Source organism: Nansenia antarctica, assembly GCF_963989245.1.
Source record: "Nansenia antarctica genome assembly, chromosome: 15".
NCBI classification, from domain to species: Eukaryota; Metazoa; Chordata; class Actinopteri; order Argentiniformes; family Microstomatidae; genus Nansenia; species Nansenia antarctica.
The window spans coordinates 4,365,612-4,384,763 of NC_137685.1; the positions used below are offsets into that span (position 1 = coordinate 4,365,612).

Here is a 19,152-nt window from a genome sequence, read left to right on the forward strand (position 1 = left end):
ACACAGCTATCCAGGAAAGGGCAGACTAGAATGTTAGAATGCATCATTATACATATTATGCATTCTAACATTCTAGTCACCCAACCCCCCCAATGTCTCATCTAATTAAACTTAGTACTAAATATGTACTACTACTTTATTAGTACTATATTGTAGGCATATAGGCTATGCCTCACAGAGAGCTTTGACTTTGTATCCACACCAACACCATACTCTGTACTTAAGCCAAATATTTGGTGAGTGAGTGGGAAATTCCACAAGCCAATCTTCCCAGCACCCCTGTTATTACCTGTTGTTCAGGACTGTGATATACAATGCAAACGTCTGTTTAACACAGGGTACTTATGACAGACTCCGTGTCTGTTCCCTAAAGTTGTCCCACCTTTAACTGTCTAGATTTATAATAAGGCATTTATAAGGAGTGTCGCGTCTGTAGATTATAAATGCTTCGCTCGCTTCCAGTGCTAGAATCGTTGGAGGTACGGTACACGTATTGTATTGATTGTAAGTCGCTTTGGAATAAGGCGTCTGCTAAATGCCAAAAATGTAAATGTAAATGTAAAGGCCAATGCACACGCTGCTACTATGTGTCAATCATAAAACCGGACGCGTTTTTCAAAGTTACATTTAATCATAATTGTGCAGTTGTTGAATTTGTGCATGTAAGATTTGATCTGTAGGCTTATAGGAATAACGATGACCATAACCGCTTCAGAAAGCAACAATCGCATCAAGCACTTACAATAAAAGAGCATCTTTAAATGACAGCTCTCTCTTAATGTACGTGTCGTACAATCAATATAAATACCCCTGCCTCCCTAGACATCTAAGCTTGTAACAGTCTTGGTGGCATCGCTTCTTTAGCTGTTAGACATGAGAAAGTCAAAGAGCGATCCAAGTGGAAAGGAGGCATGCGTCCGTTATGTGTGACCATTGACCTCCCTAAAGCCCATGTGGATCAGAGCCACGACAGCTATGTGATCGGAAGGCTAAAGCCCAATTTAATCCTGATGCAGCTTCTTACCTTCTTGTGTAAACTCTATGTTGACGGACCAGGTCGCCATAACACCGGAAACCTCCCGTCGGCTTGCAGTATATTATTAGTCACAAGGTGGAGTTGTAAGACTGTGGGACATCTCTCTCTCTACACAGAGGCTATTAATGGGTCGTTTTTTTATTATAGGGTGCCATTTGGACTTGATAACTTCATAACAGTTTTTATTTTGTGGGGGGATAAAAGCTATATTTGATTCAATAGATTTTGCTCAGACACAATAATAATAATAACATATTTGGAAATGTATGTTTTTATTTGTTATTTTTTTAGATTGAAGTTGAATGAACAACACTGGGGACATGGCAAAATCCCATTTACATCTTTAACCAAAGCTTTTAAAATGTAATTTAAAAAAAAAAAAAATAGAAACTCATATCATTGTATTCATAATAAATAACAACTGACTATACATGAAAAAAACTAATGGAATTAGTATTTGTCCAAATTTAGACAAAATACAACATGATTTGTACTGGGGAGAGAAACGGCACCCTATTAAAAAAATGACCCTAATATCAATGAGCTTATTTTTGCAGGATTGTCTGCAACCTATAATGTAATACTAGGTCATCAAAATGTGGATTCCCTTAACATATTTTGATATGTTCAAGTTGATCATCACTGTTAAAAAACACACTACAAGATCTCTCCATCCCAATATTTTTTGTTTATTTATTTACACATGTATACATTTAAAAACCTGAATGTTCAGGATACTAAGCATCTGTAAATCAACATCGATGATTTATTGTGAACTGAAGGAATCATGTACAACGTGACAACTATACACCACTGTGCAATATTACATTTCCCCCCCCAATTACATTTGTTTCAGGGTTAGCTGTCAACTTTTAACAATGTAAGGAAAGACATAAACATATTAGTGCAAACACCCATCTTGTACCATTACCCAGGCTTACATGGATTGGAGATATTGATAACTTTTCATTATCACTCAAAGAAGGACAATGCTTCTCCAGATAAAAAGCTCTTTCTCCTGGTCCACTGACACACACACACACACACACACACACACACACACACACACACACACACACACACACACACACACACACACACACACAAACACACACACACCCACACACCCTCAGCACAGTTCAGTTGTCTCTATGTAATCTCGCCCCAGACTTTACAGCTACCAGTATATCGTGAGTTTAGAATGATAAGGTTCTATCTCCGTTTAGGGTAGTTCAGAGATATTGAGCGTCAAAGTTTTTACATTCCATTATGTTTTGTGAGATGGAACCTTTGTATTTTATGAATTACTAACTCAAAAATGTCAACATTTTAAAAATAACACCACACAGGCATTAATAAACACCTAATGGATCAGATTATGTCAAAAAAACTAAATTTTGACAAAAATTGAGATAGAACCTTATAATTCTAACGTCACGATATTACTCATAGGGATACTGTCTGGCTCTGCAAGAGTAATTCTCTATGGTAAAGGCAAGAAATAAATACTATCTATTCTCATCTCAGTCCCTTCATCCTGGTGAAGATGTGCAGTAGCTATAGTGATCAGAAAAACACACTGGCTTAATGCTTATCAGGGTGTTTAAGCCAAGGAGGAAATATAATCGAAATATAATGTCCATATAATTCCACTATTCCCCATAATTCCCTCTTAAATAGATAGATTTTCTGATAATTAAAAAATACTCACAAAAAAAATAAACAAAAAGATAATCTCCTTAATGATTTCCTTTTTGAGAAGACAGTGATGGAAACATCTAAAAACAAAAACTATTCAGTAACAGTAAATGCAATATTGATTTATTGTGTATGTGAGAGAGAGTTGTAAGGGTTCTGGACGTTAATTAGAACAGTCTATTTTTGGTTTTTGAGCAGTTCGTCAATTTGGGTTTTGTACATGTTCTTGACGTCCTCTAGATCCAGTTTGAGCTCCTCAGCCTCCTCAGCTTTCTCCCCGTACATCTGCAGGATGGTGTTGTGCCTCTGCTCCAGCTCCTGGAACATACACACAACACAGGCTCAGGATGAGTACGGTAGGTACAAAAAATACAGTATCTGAACATTATCTGAATAATTATACAGTGGGGTGCAAACGTTTGGGCACCCCTAGTCAAAATGCCTTTTACAGTTAATATGTAAGTGAAAAGAAGCAAACCTAACCTAGAGGAACTCGTGGTTTTTAACACCAGACACAACAGCCACCGCAGTCGGATACTTTAGAAGGCATGGAGTTACTTCTGAATATATAGTTCAAAGCTGGAATTATATTCACCGGAACCATTGAGGCCCTAACGAGTAAATCACCTTGGTCTGGGCCTTAGTAATCATCTTCTCGAAAGGTAACAAAGAAGAATAATCCGAAACATAATTTTTGCACCCCACTGTATGTGGCTTCCTCTCCTACGGGTGGTATTGCTTTCTCCGGTCCAGTTGTTTCAGACCAGAGTGAACAGAAGAAGAGACAAGGAATATAAACAGTTATAGTCCGTATAGGCCAGATGACCCTAGCACCGGGAGAGCCTCACCTTCAACTGGACTTTCATTACGGGGATGTCCTTCACCTGGTCCTCCATCTCTTCATTCTGATTGGTCAGTCTGATGAGCTCCTCTGCCATGACAGAGCGACTCCTCTCCAAACTAGAGATTTCCATCTGAGAAAGAGGGAGAGGGAGAGAGAGAGAGAGAGTGAGAGAGTGAGAGAGAGAGAGAGTGAGAGAGAGTGAGAGGTGTCTCAGCAACAATTGACAATAACCAAGGATTAGATTAAAGTCCTTTGTTCAAAGTTAATTCTTGTGGAAAAGCCTAAATGTTTGTTTTAGTAGTTGTGTAATCATGTGGATCCAGGGCTCTACCTGTAGCTGTGCTATCTCTCCCTCTCGCAGTTTGAGCTGGGACTGCAGGTTCTCTATGATGCTGGAGCCTCCACTCAGGCGAGCCGCCTCGTACAGATTGTTTCCGCTCATAGACATGGACATGGTCATGTTCCCAAAGGAGTGATCCAGCGAGTCCTCCTGATGAAAAACAACACAACATCAAATGTGCCCCAAGATTCAAGATAGCTTTATTGTCTGTCACACAGTGACAGAAATTCTCCTTCGACAGGCTTCAGAAGTGCAGCTCAAGAATACAGTTCCACATTAAAAACACACATAGGGTCACATACATTAATACATACAATAAAAACAGACAGACAGACATAGCAGTGTTTATAAAATGCAGTGCCTATTTAAAAAAGTCCAGTCATTTAAAAATAATAATAAAAAACAGTGTTATGGTTTAAAAAGCTAAAATGTTGTGGTTTAAAAAGAAAAACAATGCGCTTTCTATTTTAAAAATGTTCAGGGCGGTGGTTGCAGTTGGGATGAATGATTTTTTTGTACGTGTTTTTCCGGGCCAGTGGAATTCTGTAACGGGGGCCTGATGGAAGTAGCTGAAATGATTGGCCCCTCCGATAAATACATATATAAAGGTCACACGTACCATATAGGATAATTGGATATGGGGTACGAGAACTGGTTGGTTGGTTTACAATCCATATTACTGAGCTAAACCTGAGAAGTAAGTCGGGAGGCTGGCGACTGGCTGGCGACTGGAGACCAGTGCTGGGGGTTGTGTACCTGGGTGAAGAGAGAGCCGTGGAGGCCTGCTTGGTCCGCCCCGCTGATGGAGCTGGAGCGGGACAGGGTGGGGGTGGACGAGGCTGGGGGCTCCCCGACAGAGTGGACCATCGCCTTCCTCTCCTGATGTGAACCGGAGAGAAACACATACATGTTACGCAACATTATACAACAGTTAGTTCCGACCAAGTAATTTGATTGGACAAGAGGCATTCCATGAGTGCTGATATACAGTATAACAGCACTGGGACTTTTAACTATTATGTATCACTCCGAAATGACCGTTAATACAAAGTAGCCATCCTGCAGATGTTTGTGTTCAGGTTACTAGGCAACAGTCCGGTTGCGGAATTTTGTTGTTGTTGACGGAGCCAAAATAAATGATTAAATAAACAAACAAATCATAATCTGTTGTCACTTATTACTGTTAACTAATAAATTGTGCTGTAGAAAGCAATATCACACTCGAAGTCGTGCTGTTATACTGATGCGGCCTCGTACCTACGACCGAATCACAGCCGTGCTGATATTCAGTATAACAGCACTCCCTCTCGTGTGATATTGCCTAAGTGTATAAAAATAACAACCAAAATCTGCCAAGCCAGTTGGCACCATTATGGTGGGTGAAATAAAAAATGCCTTACCTTCTCCTTGAGGGCCTCTTGTGCTAGGTAACATTTCTTCTTCTCTTGCTCCACCTTCATCTTCTCCATCTCCAGCTGATTGGTCAGTAGAAGCTGGAGAGAGGAGGACCGCACAACAGTGTGAGTCATTTTACAAGCTGCGATGCTAGCAGGTTAGGTAGGACTGGCAGGAGGAACATACTGTACCTTCTCTTTCTTGCCTTCCTCCACTGCTCTGGTGTGCTCTCCTCTCAGATTCTCCAGCTCCACATGCTCCCTAAAAGATTGATTGAAGACGATACAGACAGACAATATGATTAGTTAAGGTTAAGAATAAAAAAAAAACAAGGTGCTCACTACAAAAACTTACTCAAAACTACTGTTCAGGGGCGCTTAGGTGGCGTAGCGGGTTAAGCGTTGACCATGTAACCGCAGGGTCCCCGGTTCGATTCCGTCCGGGGACATATCCTGCATGTCATCCCTCCTCTCTCTCTCACCCATCCTTCCTGTCTAAATCTCTACTGTATCATAAAAAAAGGCCTCAATAAAACATTTAAAATATGAGTGGGACTGCCCCACTCAGAAAAAATTACTTTAAAAATAACTACTGTTCAGGAGCTGAATCCTCTCAGAAAATCATAGACAAAACAGACAGCACTACATCATAATATGTATGCACAGGCGTGGTTCCTCAGCGTACATGAATTGTAGATTCTTGCCCACCTGAGGAAGGCACAAGCTGAAACACATCCTTGCAGTAAATATTATGATTACACAGTTGATTCTCTGGAGTGCTGTACATTTTCATTTTCTAAGCTAAAGTTTGGGGAAATAAAACCATTCACATATCAATGCTATAATGCAAATAAGTGGCTTCATAACAGCTTTAGAATTGTCAGGTTACATCTGTGGTATAAGCAGCGACATTACACAAACAGTTAGTCTCTCAGCTCTCATCCAAACTCATGTTTAAAAGCCTCTAGTACCTGCTGCCGTCATCCTCCAGTTTCTCCCTCCGGTTCTTCTCTGCGTCTAGCTGACCGTGGAGACGGCCCTTCTCCTGTCGAAGCAGGGAATTCTGGGACTCCAGTGTGACCAGCTGGGCCTTGATGGACAGCAGCTCCTCGGTAGCCGAGCGCTCCTTCTCCACGGCGACAGCCAGCTGGGCCTGGGCGTCCACTGGTGCAGAGGTGCAAGGGGAAAGAGACAGAGAGGGTGGGTGGGGGGGATTAGAACACTTCGACTGAAGTTATTAGTAACATTGCAGGGTTCGACAGTAACACTGTTTTACTTGCCCAGAGCAAGTAAAACATTTGCCAGGTTTGTTTGCGCAAGCCCGACGACGCTACTAGATGAACGTGGAGTGAAGATATTATCAAAGTGTACAGGTGATCGACAGGCGTGTACGCTTTGATAATATCTTCACTCCACGATCATCTAGTCTAGTCTCGTGCCTGCGCCGTCCGTTGTTCTTCCTGCACACAGGTAAAAATATACCTAGCAGCGTCGTCGGGCTCGCGCAAACAAACCCGGCGAATGTTTTACTTGCTCCGGGCAAGTAAAACAGCGTTACTGTCGAACCCTGAGATTGTAAGTAAAAAAAGGAACAGCTTCTTCATCCTCAAGACAGACTCACCTAGTCTATCTGAGATGCTCTTTTCCAGTTTCTCCCAGGATGCCGTCTGGCCTCCGAGAGTGGCCTGCAGGTTCTCGATCTGTCGGAGCAGGGGCCGCGTCGCCGAGGTAACGCTCAGGCTCAGCTCCTGGTTCCTGGTCTCGGCTTCCTGAAGCCTCTATGGAGGGAGACAGAAAAACAGAATGTGTGTGACGAGGAATATGTCGTGTGCATAAACCAATACACCCTAATACACGTACGCATGGTGATAGGATGCGTTTTTCATTGTGCAACTTCAAAACTTCAATCTTAATCAAGCTGTGACATCTAAACTGTTGACACTCAGCCAAACACGGGTTCACCCTCTCTGTCTCATGCTCTGCCAATCTACCTTGCAGCATGTAACTTGACTGGTGACCAGTATAGAACATCAATAGGGTCAATAGGTCATCTCCTTATGGAGAGGTTGGGAGGACCCTTCCGGGTCAAGGTAGACTCAACGGAGCCTTGTCAATGAGTGTTGTGATTTGTGATGGACAGATGATTGCTCGGTCATCAACCTATCGCCTATAAGTGGTACTGTCTAGACTACATACCGTGTGCGTTCTGTCTCCCTGTGACTGAGCACACCCGACGTCGTAATAAACTTGTATCTTAATTGTCTACCTTGAGCAAATCTTAAATGACTTTTGGGTACCAACGATCTCGGCCACCCACCCATCATCGGGAAACCATCATAGCACATGGCCTACAACAGGCCTTATGAGCTCATACCTATAGCTAAGGGGTGGGCATCGACGATCGATAATTGATCGATAATTGATCGATAAGGATCTTGGTCGATCACAAAATAAAACATTTGGTCGATTTTTTTTTTTTTTTGTGATCGACCAAATGTTTTATTTTGTGATCGACCAAGATCCTTATCGATCAATTATCGATCGTCGATGCCCACCCCTAGCTAACAGCATTGGATGTCAGTCGTCAGTGTGTTTGGTTTTGTTTACAGTGAACGGGTCTGTATTGGGAGTCTGAACGTGACCGTCTCTCACCTGCTGCAGCTCACTGATCTCCTCTCTCAGGTAGTCCTCCTTCCTGGCCTGCTGCTGCTCAGCCCTCTGCAGAGCCAGCCTGAGGTCAGCCACCTGGAGACGGGGTCAGAGGTCAGAGGGGGTTCATAACCACACAGGGTCAGAGGTCAGAGGGGGTTCATAACCACACAGGGTCAGAGGTCAGAGGGGGTTCATAACCACACAGGGTCAGAGGTCAGAGGGGGTTCATAACCAGACGGGGTCAGAGGTCAGAGGGGGTTCATAACCACACAGGGTCAGAGGTCAGAGGGGGTTCATAACCAGACGGGGTCAGAGGTCAGAGGGGGTTCATAACCACACAGGGTCAGAGGTCAGAGGGGGTTCATAACCACACAGGGTCAGAGGTCAGAGGGGGTTCATAACCACACAGGGTCAGAGGTCAGAGGGGGTTCATAACCACACAGGGTCAGAGGTCAGAGGGGGTTCATAACCAGACAGGGTCAGAGGTCAGAGGGGGTTCATAACCAGACAGGGTCAGAGGTCAGAGGGGGTTCATATTCATGCACTGGGGGGAAGCAATTCGGTTGTTAAGTCTGACGTCACGCGTGACGTTGAGCAATTTCCGGGTCCAAATACAAAATTCCCCGCACCAGAGTACAACAAGGGACACAGCACTTTCCTGTTTTTCCCATATTTGTCAGCGTCTTTGAGCCTCGGAAAAGCGCTATACAAATATAATGAATTATTATTATTACTGCGGCATTTCGAAGAGAGCGCCTCAGCCAACGTTGGACCCGGAAACACGTCACGACTTAACAACCGAATAGCATATATCCAAAGTAACTGAGTCACATGTTGCAAACACGCACACACACACACATGTAGTCCTTCTCACCTGGCTGGCCAGCGCCTCATGCTGCATGCGGGCCTCGTCCTGGGTCTTCTCCAGGGCCAGGCTCAGCTCCTCCTTGGCCTGGGTCTGCCGGCTCAGCGCCGCCTCCTGGACCACGCTGGCCTTGGTGGCGTTGGCCTTGTGCATCTCACCCAGCTCCCTGAGGGACAGGCAGAGAGACACCAGAGAGTCACTCTCCACTGGAGTTGGTTTATATGGTAGTTTTGTAGGATGAGATGTTATGGTACATGTGGGAATACGGTACATGTGGGAAAACTAGGGTTAGGGTTAGGTGCTAGGGTGACTTGGTACATGCTGATATGTCTAACCCTAACCCTAACCTTAACCCTAACCCTAACCCTACCCCTAACCGTAGCACCCTAGCACCTAACCCTAACCCTAGTTTTCCCACATGTATCGTATTCCCACATGTACCGTAACATATACACTAAAACATTTGAAAAATCACTGATGTGATGCATCACTAACCCTAACCCTTGACAAGTCAAGCACTGGTAAAAGTGTGTATCGTTCGTTACCTGTAGGAGTTGTAATTACTAGGTGATAATTATGACATTGTTTCACTAAGCAGAGATAGCGGAGTGGTCGTGGGTGTGTTAATAAGTATCTTTACTTGTAGGCGTTGTCCAGGGCGGCCTGCAGGCTCCTGCTGGTCTCCTGCTGCTCCTCGGAGTCCGTCTGCAGCTTGGCCGTGTCCTTCTCCTGGCGCTCCACTACGGCGTTCAGCTTCCTGATGTTGTCCCTGTGCTGCTTCTCCACCTCCTCCTTCCCGTCCAGAACCTGCAGACATTCACACAGGTCACATTAGGTTACACACAGGTTACACACAGGTTACACACAGGTTACACACAGGTTACACACAGGTTACACACAGGTTACGTTACAACTGGACACAACTCATTTTTCATAGTACCTATACAAAACAAAAGTCAGTCATATTATATTACCCCCATCTATCTACCCCCCCTCCACCCCCACTCAGAGAGCTATGGACTGTCTTGACCTGAACACTTGATCTATTGGCACTTCTTATATTTATATTTATTTATTACTTTTTGCACTATGATGTTGGTTTGCACTAGGGATGTCCCGATTCCCACTTTTTCACTACCGATACCGATACCGATACCTGGGCTTCGGGTATCGGCGATACCGATACCGATCCGATATTTGTATACATTTTTTGACCCCTGAATAATAACAAATACCTCCCCAGTATATAGTCCACACCAACAACAGTTAAATTAAAGACTGCCAGCCTTTATTAAAGCAACAAATGCGACGTGTTGTGGATTGGAACTACGGATCATAAGCTTTCAAATGATGTGTCATACATTGAAATCCGAAAAAATATGAAGTTAGAGTCATTTGAATGTTGTTAGACGTCAGGCACATATAGGGTTAACCTCTTTGTAATGAAACCGGAAGCACACAGCGCTATGCGCATTTTAAGCGCATATAGGACTCGCGTGAAGCATTTCTGCGACTCGCGTGAAGCATTTCTGCGACTCGCGTGAAGCATTTCTGCGACTCGCGTGAAGCATTTCTGTGACACGCGTTTGCGATGAGGGAATGTTTTCATTCCCTCATCGCTTATACACATAAGTTTGACTGCGCATGACAGTAGGATCGGATCGGAGCCTTTTTTTTCCTGGTGCGATCCCCGATCCAGCATTCAGGACCAATATCGGGTCGATATCCGATATCAGTATCGGATCGGGACATCCCTAGTTTGCACTGTCTTGTCCTGTCTTGCACCTGTCTCTGTTGTAAACCGTGCTCCATGGTACCAAACCAAATTCCTAACATGTTTACATGTCATGGCAATAAAGTCTTCTGATTCTGATTCTGATTCTCTCTGCTGGGTGTCAAACATATTTTTCACCTCAACAGAAGTCATATCATTGTAGTTCAGTGTAGTTCCTGACACTAATTCGACGAGCTGTTTTATAAATGGTTCCATTGATTCCTCCCACTGACCTCCTGTAGGTGTGTGAGCTCCTCCTCGTGCTCCTTCAGCTTCTTGCTCTGTTTGGTCAGTCTGGTCTCACTGTCCTTCTCCTTCGTACGCAGCTTCTTGATGATGTTGGAGTGCTGTAGCTGCTGCTTGGAAAGCTTCTCGCCTGAGAGTGGTAGAAACATCAGTCAACTGGCATGTAGCTCACAACTCAACTGAGTATCTTTAAAGTAAAATAACACAGGTGCCCCGTCTTCATTAGAATGACTCTCACCCAGCTCCTGAGGAATAACGGATGTGCACTGGCACTCAAGCCATCTTTCTTATAAGATGGCAAGAAAAAGCAAGTAAAGCCTTTGGAATTACCTCCATGTATGTGTACATTTGTCTCCTGTGGTCTGATCTTCATCTAAGTTACAATAATGAACAAACACAATCTGTTTTAACTAATAACACACAAATTCTGGTCTAATCCGCTACTACCAGAAGCGCTTGCTTGAGGTTATTGCTGCCGAAGGAGGTTCGACCAGTTATTTTTATACTTAATGCTAACTCCACTAGCATTGTGAATGTTCAATGGGATGTGTTCAATAAAGACATAAACATTTATAATTGCTTAGCATTGTGTTTGTGTATACTTGTGACTTCGATGAAGATCAGATCACAATTTATGACCAATTAATGCAGAAAACCAGGAAATTCCAAAGGGTTCACATACTTTTTTCTTGCCACTTTAGGAATTAGCTGTGAATTATAACTATGTATTATATTTCAGTTGTGTCTTTGGCTGAATAAAGAAAGTCTGTGCGATAGTTTGGTCTGAGAAAGAGAGAGTCTCACCCTCCTCCAGCAGCCCCCTGATCTGCTCCTCCTTCTCTCTGATGATCTCCATGGTCTCGTTTGAGTTGAGCCTGGTGGACAGCTCCTCTCTCATGCCCTTTATCTCCTATGGGGGGGAAGTGAAAGAATGCTGTCAGGCTTCCCACACCTTCTGAAACATCACATTCAAGCACCTTTCAAGGACTTTCAAGACTCAATTCCCTCAAATTCAAGGGCCCAACACAGCATAGTTTGAGACAGATCCAGATGAGAATGTATTAGGAATGAGCATGAACGGTTTTCAAATCTAACGGCGTTATGTGGGTTTAAAATCTAGAAAAACGAATTAACCTTAGTAACTAGTATGGTTGTTTTATTCCCTTCTACATGTAACCTATATTTTTTTTAGAGAGAGAGAGAGAGAGAGAGAGAGAGAGAGAGAGAGAGAGAGAGAGAGAGAGAGAGAGAGAGAGAGAGGGGGGGGAATTCAAGCACTTTCAATGACCCATGTTGATTTTCAAAAACTTTGAAGGCCTTGATTTTTTTTCCTCAAATTCACAAACATTCAAGGATTTCAAGGACCCGTGGGAACCCTGGCTGTAGACACCCTGGATAGAATTGGCTTGATATGGGGCTCATCACGATTCAGCTATTTGGCTGTCATAGAAACTAAGGTCATTTATACACTCACCGGACACTTTATTAGGAACACCTGTACACCTTCCATTGTGGTGAGCAGAAACCATGTCAGAATGCACAATGCATCGAACCTCGAAGCGGATGGACTACAGCAGAAGGCCACGTCGGGTTCCAGACCAGGGAGGCCCTAGCCAGTGTTAGTATAGTGTTCCTAATAAAGTGCTCAGTGAGTATCCAGCTCAGGCCCGGGGCCATTGATAGAAGGACAAACCTTCTTCTAAACCTAGGGTTTTTTTGTTGTTATTTTATTTTTATTTTTTATAGACACTGGAGAAACAGAGAAACAGTACAAGGGTAGAAGTTTTTAGGGGACACAGTAGAGGGGAAAAGCGGGTGTCTTCAGGAGACGCAGTCCACATACAGTAGTTACAAGGTTATGTTACCTTCTTGGCGATGTCCCTCTCCTTGCAGGCCAGCTGGGCTTTCCTCTCTGTGTCTGCGATGCGCTGGGTGAACTCCTCCTGCAGAGACAGCACCGTGGAGCTGTCCTCCTTCAGCCCTATCACCTCACTGCAGAACACAGAGAGGGAGTCAAACATAGGATGGACTGGGCGCTTAGGTGGCGTAGCGGGTTAAGCGTTGACCATGTAACCGCAGGGTCCCCGGTTCGATTCCGGCCGGGGACATGTCCTGCATGTCAACCCTCCTCTCTCTCTCACCCTTCCTGTCTAAAATCTCTACTGTATCTGTCAATAAAATGAAAAAAACAGGATGGACTGCACTTATATAGAGCCTTTATCCAAAGCGCTTTACAACGGCCTCTCATTCACCCGTTTTCACACACCAATGGCGGCAAGCTGCCATGCAAGGCGCCGGCCCGCACACTGGGGAGCAATTTTGGGGTTCAGTGTCTTGCCCCAAGGACACTTCGACATGTGGCCAGCCGGGGCTCGAACCGCCGATCTGCCGACCTTGCGGTCATTAGACGGTGGCTCCTCTACCTCCTGCGCCACAGCTGCCCCAAGTATTGAACAGAACACAGAGAGGGAGTCAAACATGCATGACGATGCATCCATAGCCGAACAGCTTCGCAGGCAAACATGTTGTTTCTTTCTAAATCAATCTACTATCCTAGTGTAATGCATGAAAGATGTCCTAAAGTGTGTAATTTATTTAATATTTTGTATTTCTGTTTAAAATAGCATAGGAAAAATTGAATATTGACAGAATGGCAATACTTCAGAATGCCATTTTCTGTGCTTACACCATTCAGACAGGTGGGTAGGTCACGCACAATAATTGCATTGTCTTGTACCATGTACTGACAATAAAGTGAATCTAATCTAATCTAATCTAGGTGTGTGTGAACCATATATACTCACTCTTTGAGGTTGTCACAGTCCTCCTCCAGCCTGGCTTTGTCTTTGCTTACTACCAGTAGCTGAGACTCCCTCTTTTCAAGGCGGCTTGACAGCTCGTCAATTACCTGTGTGTAGTGCAGACAGGGTTATAAAACGAAAGCTTTAAAAGAATGATGGGAACTACATGAATGTTGGGAGACGACACCACAAACATTCTTCAAACAAACCCAACAACCCTTTGAGCAGGTGTGTCACCTTTTGAAGTTCCAGAATCTGGCATGTCGACACGCCTCTCTTCTCTTCTGTGATTGGTGGGGTGAGCTGTCCCTCTACGTCAGGGACGGGAGCAGATAACGTTAGGTCTGCCTCCGATTTTACTTCCTGTTCCTGCTCTGTCAGGTCTTCGGGCTGCTCCCAGTTCACAGGCGTGGCACTGCGCCCGCTCTCCTCCATCTCGTTCTCGTCCAACGTCTGGTCTCTCATCGTTTCCGTCAGCCCCTCGTCCTTCTCTTCTTCGTCCTCCTCCTCTTCTTCTTTATCCTCCTTTTCATCCTCCTCCTCCTCCTCTTCTCCCTGTTCCGGAGGCGTGGTCGACGACACGACAAGCGCCGGGGGCGTGGATCCTGAACTTGAAGTGACTGACGCTAGCGTCCTACTCCCGGGGATCTCGTCGTCCGAGTTGACCTCGCTGACGCTTCGGCTGTCCAGCGACTGCATGCTGAACGAGTCGATCCGCTCGAACGCGTCCGAGGAGGAGCCGCAGCTCTCCGTCAGCTTGGGGTAGTCCTCCAGACGGGGGAAGTCTCCGCAGGCGGACGCCGAGAGCAGCTGGAAGGAGCCCTGCATCAGGTGGAGACCCGCCTTAGCCTCGGCGGTCTCCTGCCTGGAGCTGGCGGAGCTCTCGCTCAGGACGCTCTCGTGGTCCAGCACCTCGATGTCACTGGTGGTGGAGGTGCCCGAGGAGAAGGCGCTGACGGGGGGGGAGGGCGTGTCGCTCTGCCTGTCCTCTGCCGCCTTCGGGTCTTTGGGCTCTAGTAGGATCTCCTTAGGGGACGCGGGGGGAGACGGGGTGGAGGGGCTCTTGGGTTCGGTGGGGATTGTCGTTTCGGAGATGTCGACGACATCGTCATCGTCAGGTTGGGGCTCTGAGAATGTTAACGGCTGTTCTGTTTGAGCATCCTCAGAATCATCAACAGCTGTGTCGTCAGATTCTAGCCTGCTCTCGCTGGTTAGTGGACTGTCAGTGTCATCAGGAGCGTCACCCTGGAGGGGTGCTGGAGAGTCTAGCTGAATGAGGACGATGTCTGAGAAGAGGTCTGTCTCTGAGTGCTCAGCCTGGACAAACTGGTAGTCAGACTGGTTCTCAGCAGTGTCCTGGCTCTTCTGTCTAATAGGCTCCGTCAGCCCTGGCAGGCGAGGGACGATATCATCCTTGACTACAGTGTCTCTAACCTCCTCGTCCTTCTCCTGTGGTCGCCGGTAGGACTTGGCAGGCGGAACTGACACCACCTGTGTGCTATTGACACCCTTCGACTCTCCCGGGGGCAGAAAGGCACTGAAAAAGTTCTCAGTTTCGTCCACAACCGTGCGGGTCACCGGGGTGGTGATGGCCTCGGATGACGCAGGAAGGGTGTTCGTGATCTCTTCAGGTGGGGAATCCCACTGTGTCATCCCCCAGCCTCCACTCAACGGGGTCTTACCAGGTAAATCTAGATAAGAAGACAACGCTTCAGATTACATTTACATTTTTGGCATAGCAGATTCCAAAGCGACTTACAATCATACATTTGACTTAAGCAAGTGAATCATCAATCCACCAGTCGTAGCAGGAAGAGTAATCCAGCTCAGGCCCGGGGCCATTGATAGAAGGACATGGTGTCTTACCAGGTAAATCTAAATAAGAAGACAAAGGCTTCAGATTAAATTCCAGATCATGTTGTGAAGTGAAGTGAAGTGAAACTTTATTTATATAGCGCCTTTCGTAAGTGTGAAGTGAAACTTTATTTTATATAGCGCCTTTCGTACATGAATGCAACTCAAAGCACTTGTCTTTACAATAGAAAACAATGATTACAGGATTGCAAAAAGAGGGGGAGATGGGGGGGAGGGGGACACGAGACAACAGTAGGGGAGGGGTGGTGGGGGAAGGGAGGGGTTACATCTTTGCTTACACTAAACAACAAGCATACATGTCAATAACACCTTAATAATAACATCTACTTTGCTTACACTACATCAAGCACTAAACAAGCATACCATGTTGCCAGATGTTATGCTGCCTTCCAGCAGTCACAATTCAGAGAACATGGATGTGATTTACAGCTGAGACACACCTGTGATGTCTACTGTATGTGAGGGGATGAACGCTTGTGTGTGTGAGAGAGAGAGAGAGGGGGGGGGAGAGAGAGAGAGCAGGTGAAAGAGAGAGAAAGAGAGAGAAAGAGAGAGGGAGAGAGAGAGGGAGAGAGAGAGAGAGGGAGAGGGAGAGAGAGGGAGAGAGAGGGAGAGAGAGAGAGAGAGGGAGAGAGAGAGAGAGGGAGAGAGAGAGGGAGAGAGAGAGAGGGCGAGAGAGAGGAGAGAGAGAGAGAGAGAGAGAGAGAGAGAGAGAGAGAGAGAGAGAGAGAGAGAGAGAGAGAGAGAGAGAGAGAGAGCAAGCAGGTGAACCTACCATCATAAGGCATCACGACAGTCTCTCCCCATTGGCCCTCTTCTCCTTGGATGTCCAGAACTCTGTCGATGGATTTCTGAGCTGTGGTCAACGCTTGTTTGGCGAAGCTTGACAGGTGGGAAGGGTTGAACCAGCTCATATTGGCTCTCTCTTGCTTAACAAGGTAAGCCAGCTAGCTAACTAACCAGGCCAACTCCTCCTCCCTCTCGAGGCTAGCTGCAAGTTAGCTAGCTAGCGTTGAGCTAACATCAAAAGACTGAGGTTAGCTGGCTAGCTAGCTACGAGGTGGCCCATTCTAGCTCGGTTACCATGGCAACACTGTGTTATCAACGACAATGTGATTGGTTGATGGAAATTCCCCGAAATTGTCGTTTTCTGTCGGTTTCCAAAGAGACAAAACAGCAGCTAGGTAGCTAGCTAAACGTCTAGCTAGCTGCTTAGCTCGCTAACTACAAAACAACCAATAAAACTCCTAAATTCACGACTGGTCGATGTTGTAGCGACTAACTAGATCATCCATAGATGTTATTGTTCAGTTTAGCCAAAGTGACATCGCATGACAGCTCAGATGTGGAGGTTTGTCGGTTTGTTTTGGTTCTGTTGTCGTCTGGCTGAGACAGGACTTCCTCTCCACGTAGCAGAGGAGAGACTACCCCACATACCACAGTGACGTCGCTGACCACGTGATAGTCGTTCTGTAATAATAATAATAATAATAATAATAATAATAATAATAATAACAATAATAATTATAGTAATAGTAATAATAATAATAATAATAGTAATAGTAATAATAGTTATAGTTATAGTAATAATAATAATAATAGTAATAGTAGTAATAATAGTAATAATAATAATAATAATAATAGTAATAGTAATAATAATAACAATAATAATAATAATAATAATAATAATAATAATAATAATAGTAATAGTAATAATAGTTATAGTTATAGTAATAATAATAATAATAATAGTAATAGTAGTAATAATAGTAATAATAATAATAATAATAATAGTAATAGTAATAATAATAACAATAATAATAATAATAATAATAATAGTAATAGTAATAATAATAGTAATAGTAATAATAATAATAATAATAATAGTAATAATAATAATAATAATAATAATAGTAATAATAATAATAATAACGTTTTATTTGTATAGAGCTTTTCCTGCAAACGTTGCAGCTCAAAGAGCTCCAATCATTATATAATCATGATTTAATTATTTAGTCATTTAAAGGCAATATTAAAAAGATGGGTTTTTAGTCTTGACTTGAACATATTTACTGAGGTTGCATCCCTAATGTAAACTGGCAGTGCATTCCACAATCTGGGTGGAAAAACACTTGCACACACATTTATTATTAATAAATAAATAATAATGTATTCATTATTATTATTATTAATTGTAACAGACATTTAAACCAGGGGTGCCCAAATGTTTGCACCCCACTGTATATGTGGTGTCTCACATTGACATAACATAATGGATATGTAACAAGAAAAACTGCCCCTCACATTTAACTCCTCCATAATATGCCATATTGTTCAGTCAGGAAAACATTTATTCCAGTTCAAATGTACCTCTTTCCATGTCTGGGAAAGGGAATGGTTCGACCATATTCAGCAAGTTAGACTTGAAGTGGGGCTACCACCAACTCGAACTGACTCCTGAATCGCGTGAGATCACCACGTTCGCTGTGCACAACGGCGTGTACAGGTAAAAAAGACTGTTGTTCGGTGTGTCATCTGCTAGCGAGCAATACCAGCACGAGATAGCCAATACCTTGGCTGGAATTGAAGGGGTTGAAAACATATCCGATGACGTGATCATACATGCACGTGACCAAGCCATGCACGACAAACGACTGCACGCCGTTATGGCGAGACTCAGAGAAGCAGGATTGACACTAAATCCAGAGAAGTGTCAGTTCAACATGGACAGACTAATTTTCATGGGAATTCTGTTGTCAGAGAAGGGCATTGGTCCAACAGAAGAGAGGGTGCGAGCTGTGACAGAAGCACGGGAGCCAGAGAGCGACACGGAGGTGCGTAGTTTCCTGGGGCTGGTCGGATACAGCAGCAGATTTATCCCTCAGTTTGCTACAATGTCAGAGCCACTGAGACGCCTGACAAGGAAGGACACGCCATTCATATTCGGGCCAGACCAGAAGCAAGCATTCAGTGCTCTTAAAACAGCGCTCGCCAGAGCGACCACCCTTGCTTATTTCGACAAGGACGCGCCGACGCAGGTAATAGCTGATGCAAGCCCTGTAGGATTAGGTGCAGTCCTGGTGCAGAACCAGAAAGGAATCAACGTTTCTGTGTGTTACGTGAGCCGCAGCCTGGCAGACTGTGAACGGAGATACTCGCAGACAGAGCGAGAGGCACTAGGTCTAGTTTGGGCCTGCGAGAGACTTCATCCATACCTGTATGGGAGACAGTTTGATCTAGTCACAGATCACAAACCACTAGAAGTGATCTATGGTCCCCGTTCCAAACCCTGTGCGCGGATAGAACGATGGGTTCTTAGGCTACAGCCCTACGAATTCAAAATTGTCCACATAGCAGGGAAGAGCAACATCGCTGATTCGCTATCAAGACTCCTGTCAAGCAGTGTGAAACAGGCCAAGCACAAGCATGGAGCTGATGAGTATGTGAGGTTTGTGGCGGTGAACGCAACACCGAGAGCACTCACCACCCGAGAAGTGGAGGAGGCATCCGCCGCTGACCCTGAGCTTCAGGAGGTACGCGAAGCCATAGCGACTGGACACTTTGAAAAGTGCAAACCATATGCTGTCGTTGCAGGCGAGCTATGCACAGTAGGATACCTTGTTCTGA

General features: G+C 44.6%; 1 protein-coding gene across 1 annotated transcript; it reads right to left on the minus strand.

Annotated features, from left to right (window-relative positions):
• Positions 1-1,739: 1,739 nt before the first annotated feature.
• Positions 1,740-16,439, minus strand: tmf1 (TATA element modulatory factor 1; the record flags this gene model as incomplete). Its single annotated transcript, XM_080545488.1, has 17 exons — positions 1,740-3,052; positions 3,583-3,708; positions 3,910-4,068; positions 4,675-4,797; positions 5,319-5,411; positions 5,505-5,574; positions 6,284-6,476; positions 6,934-7,090; positions 7,965-8,057; positions 8,839-8,995; positions 9,470-9,636; positions 10,837-10,979; positions 11,654-11,759; positions 12,715-12,841; positions 13,654-13,757; positions 13,888-15,341; positions 16,301-16,439. 17 exons carry the CDS (start codon positions 16,437-16,439, stop codon positions 2,912-2,914), a joined length of 3,552 nt encoding a protein of 1,183 aa, XP_080401614.1. The 3' UTR covers positions 1,740-2,911.
• Positions 16,440-19,152: the final 2,713 nt, after the last annotated feature.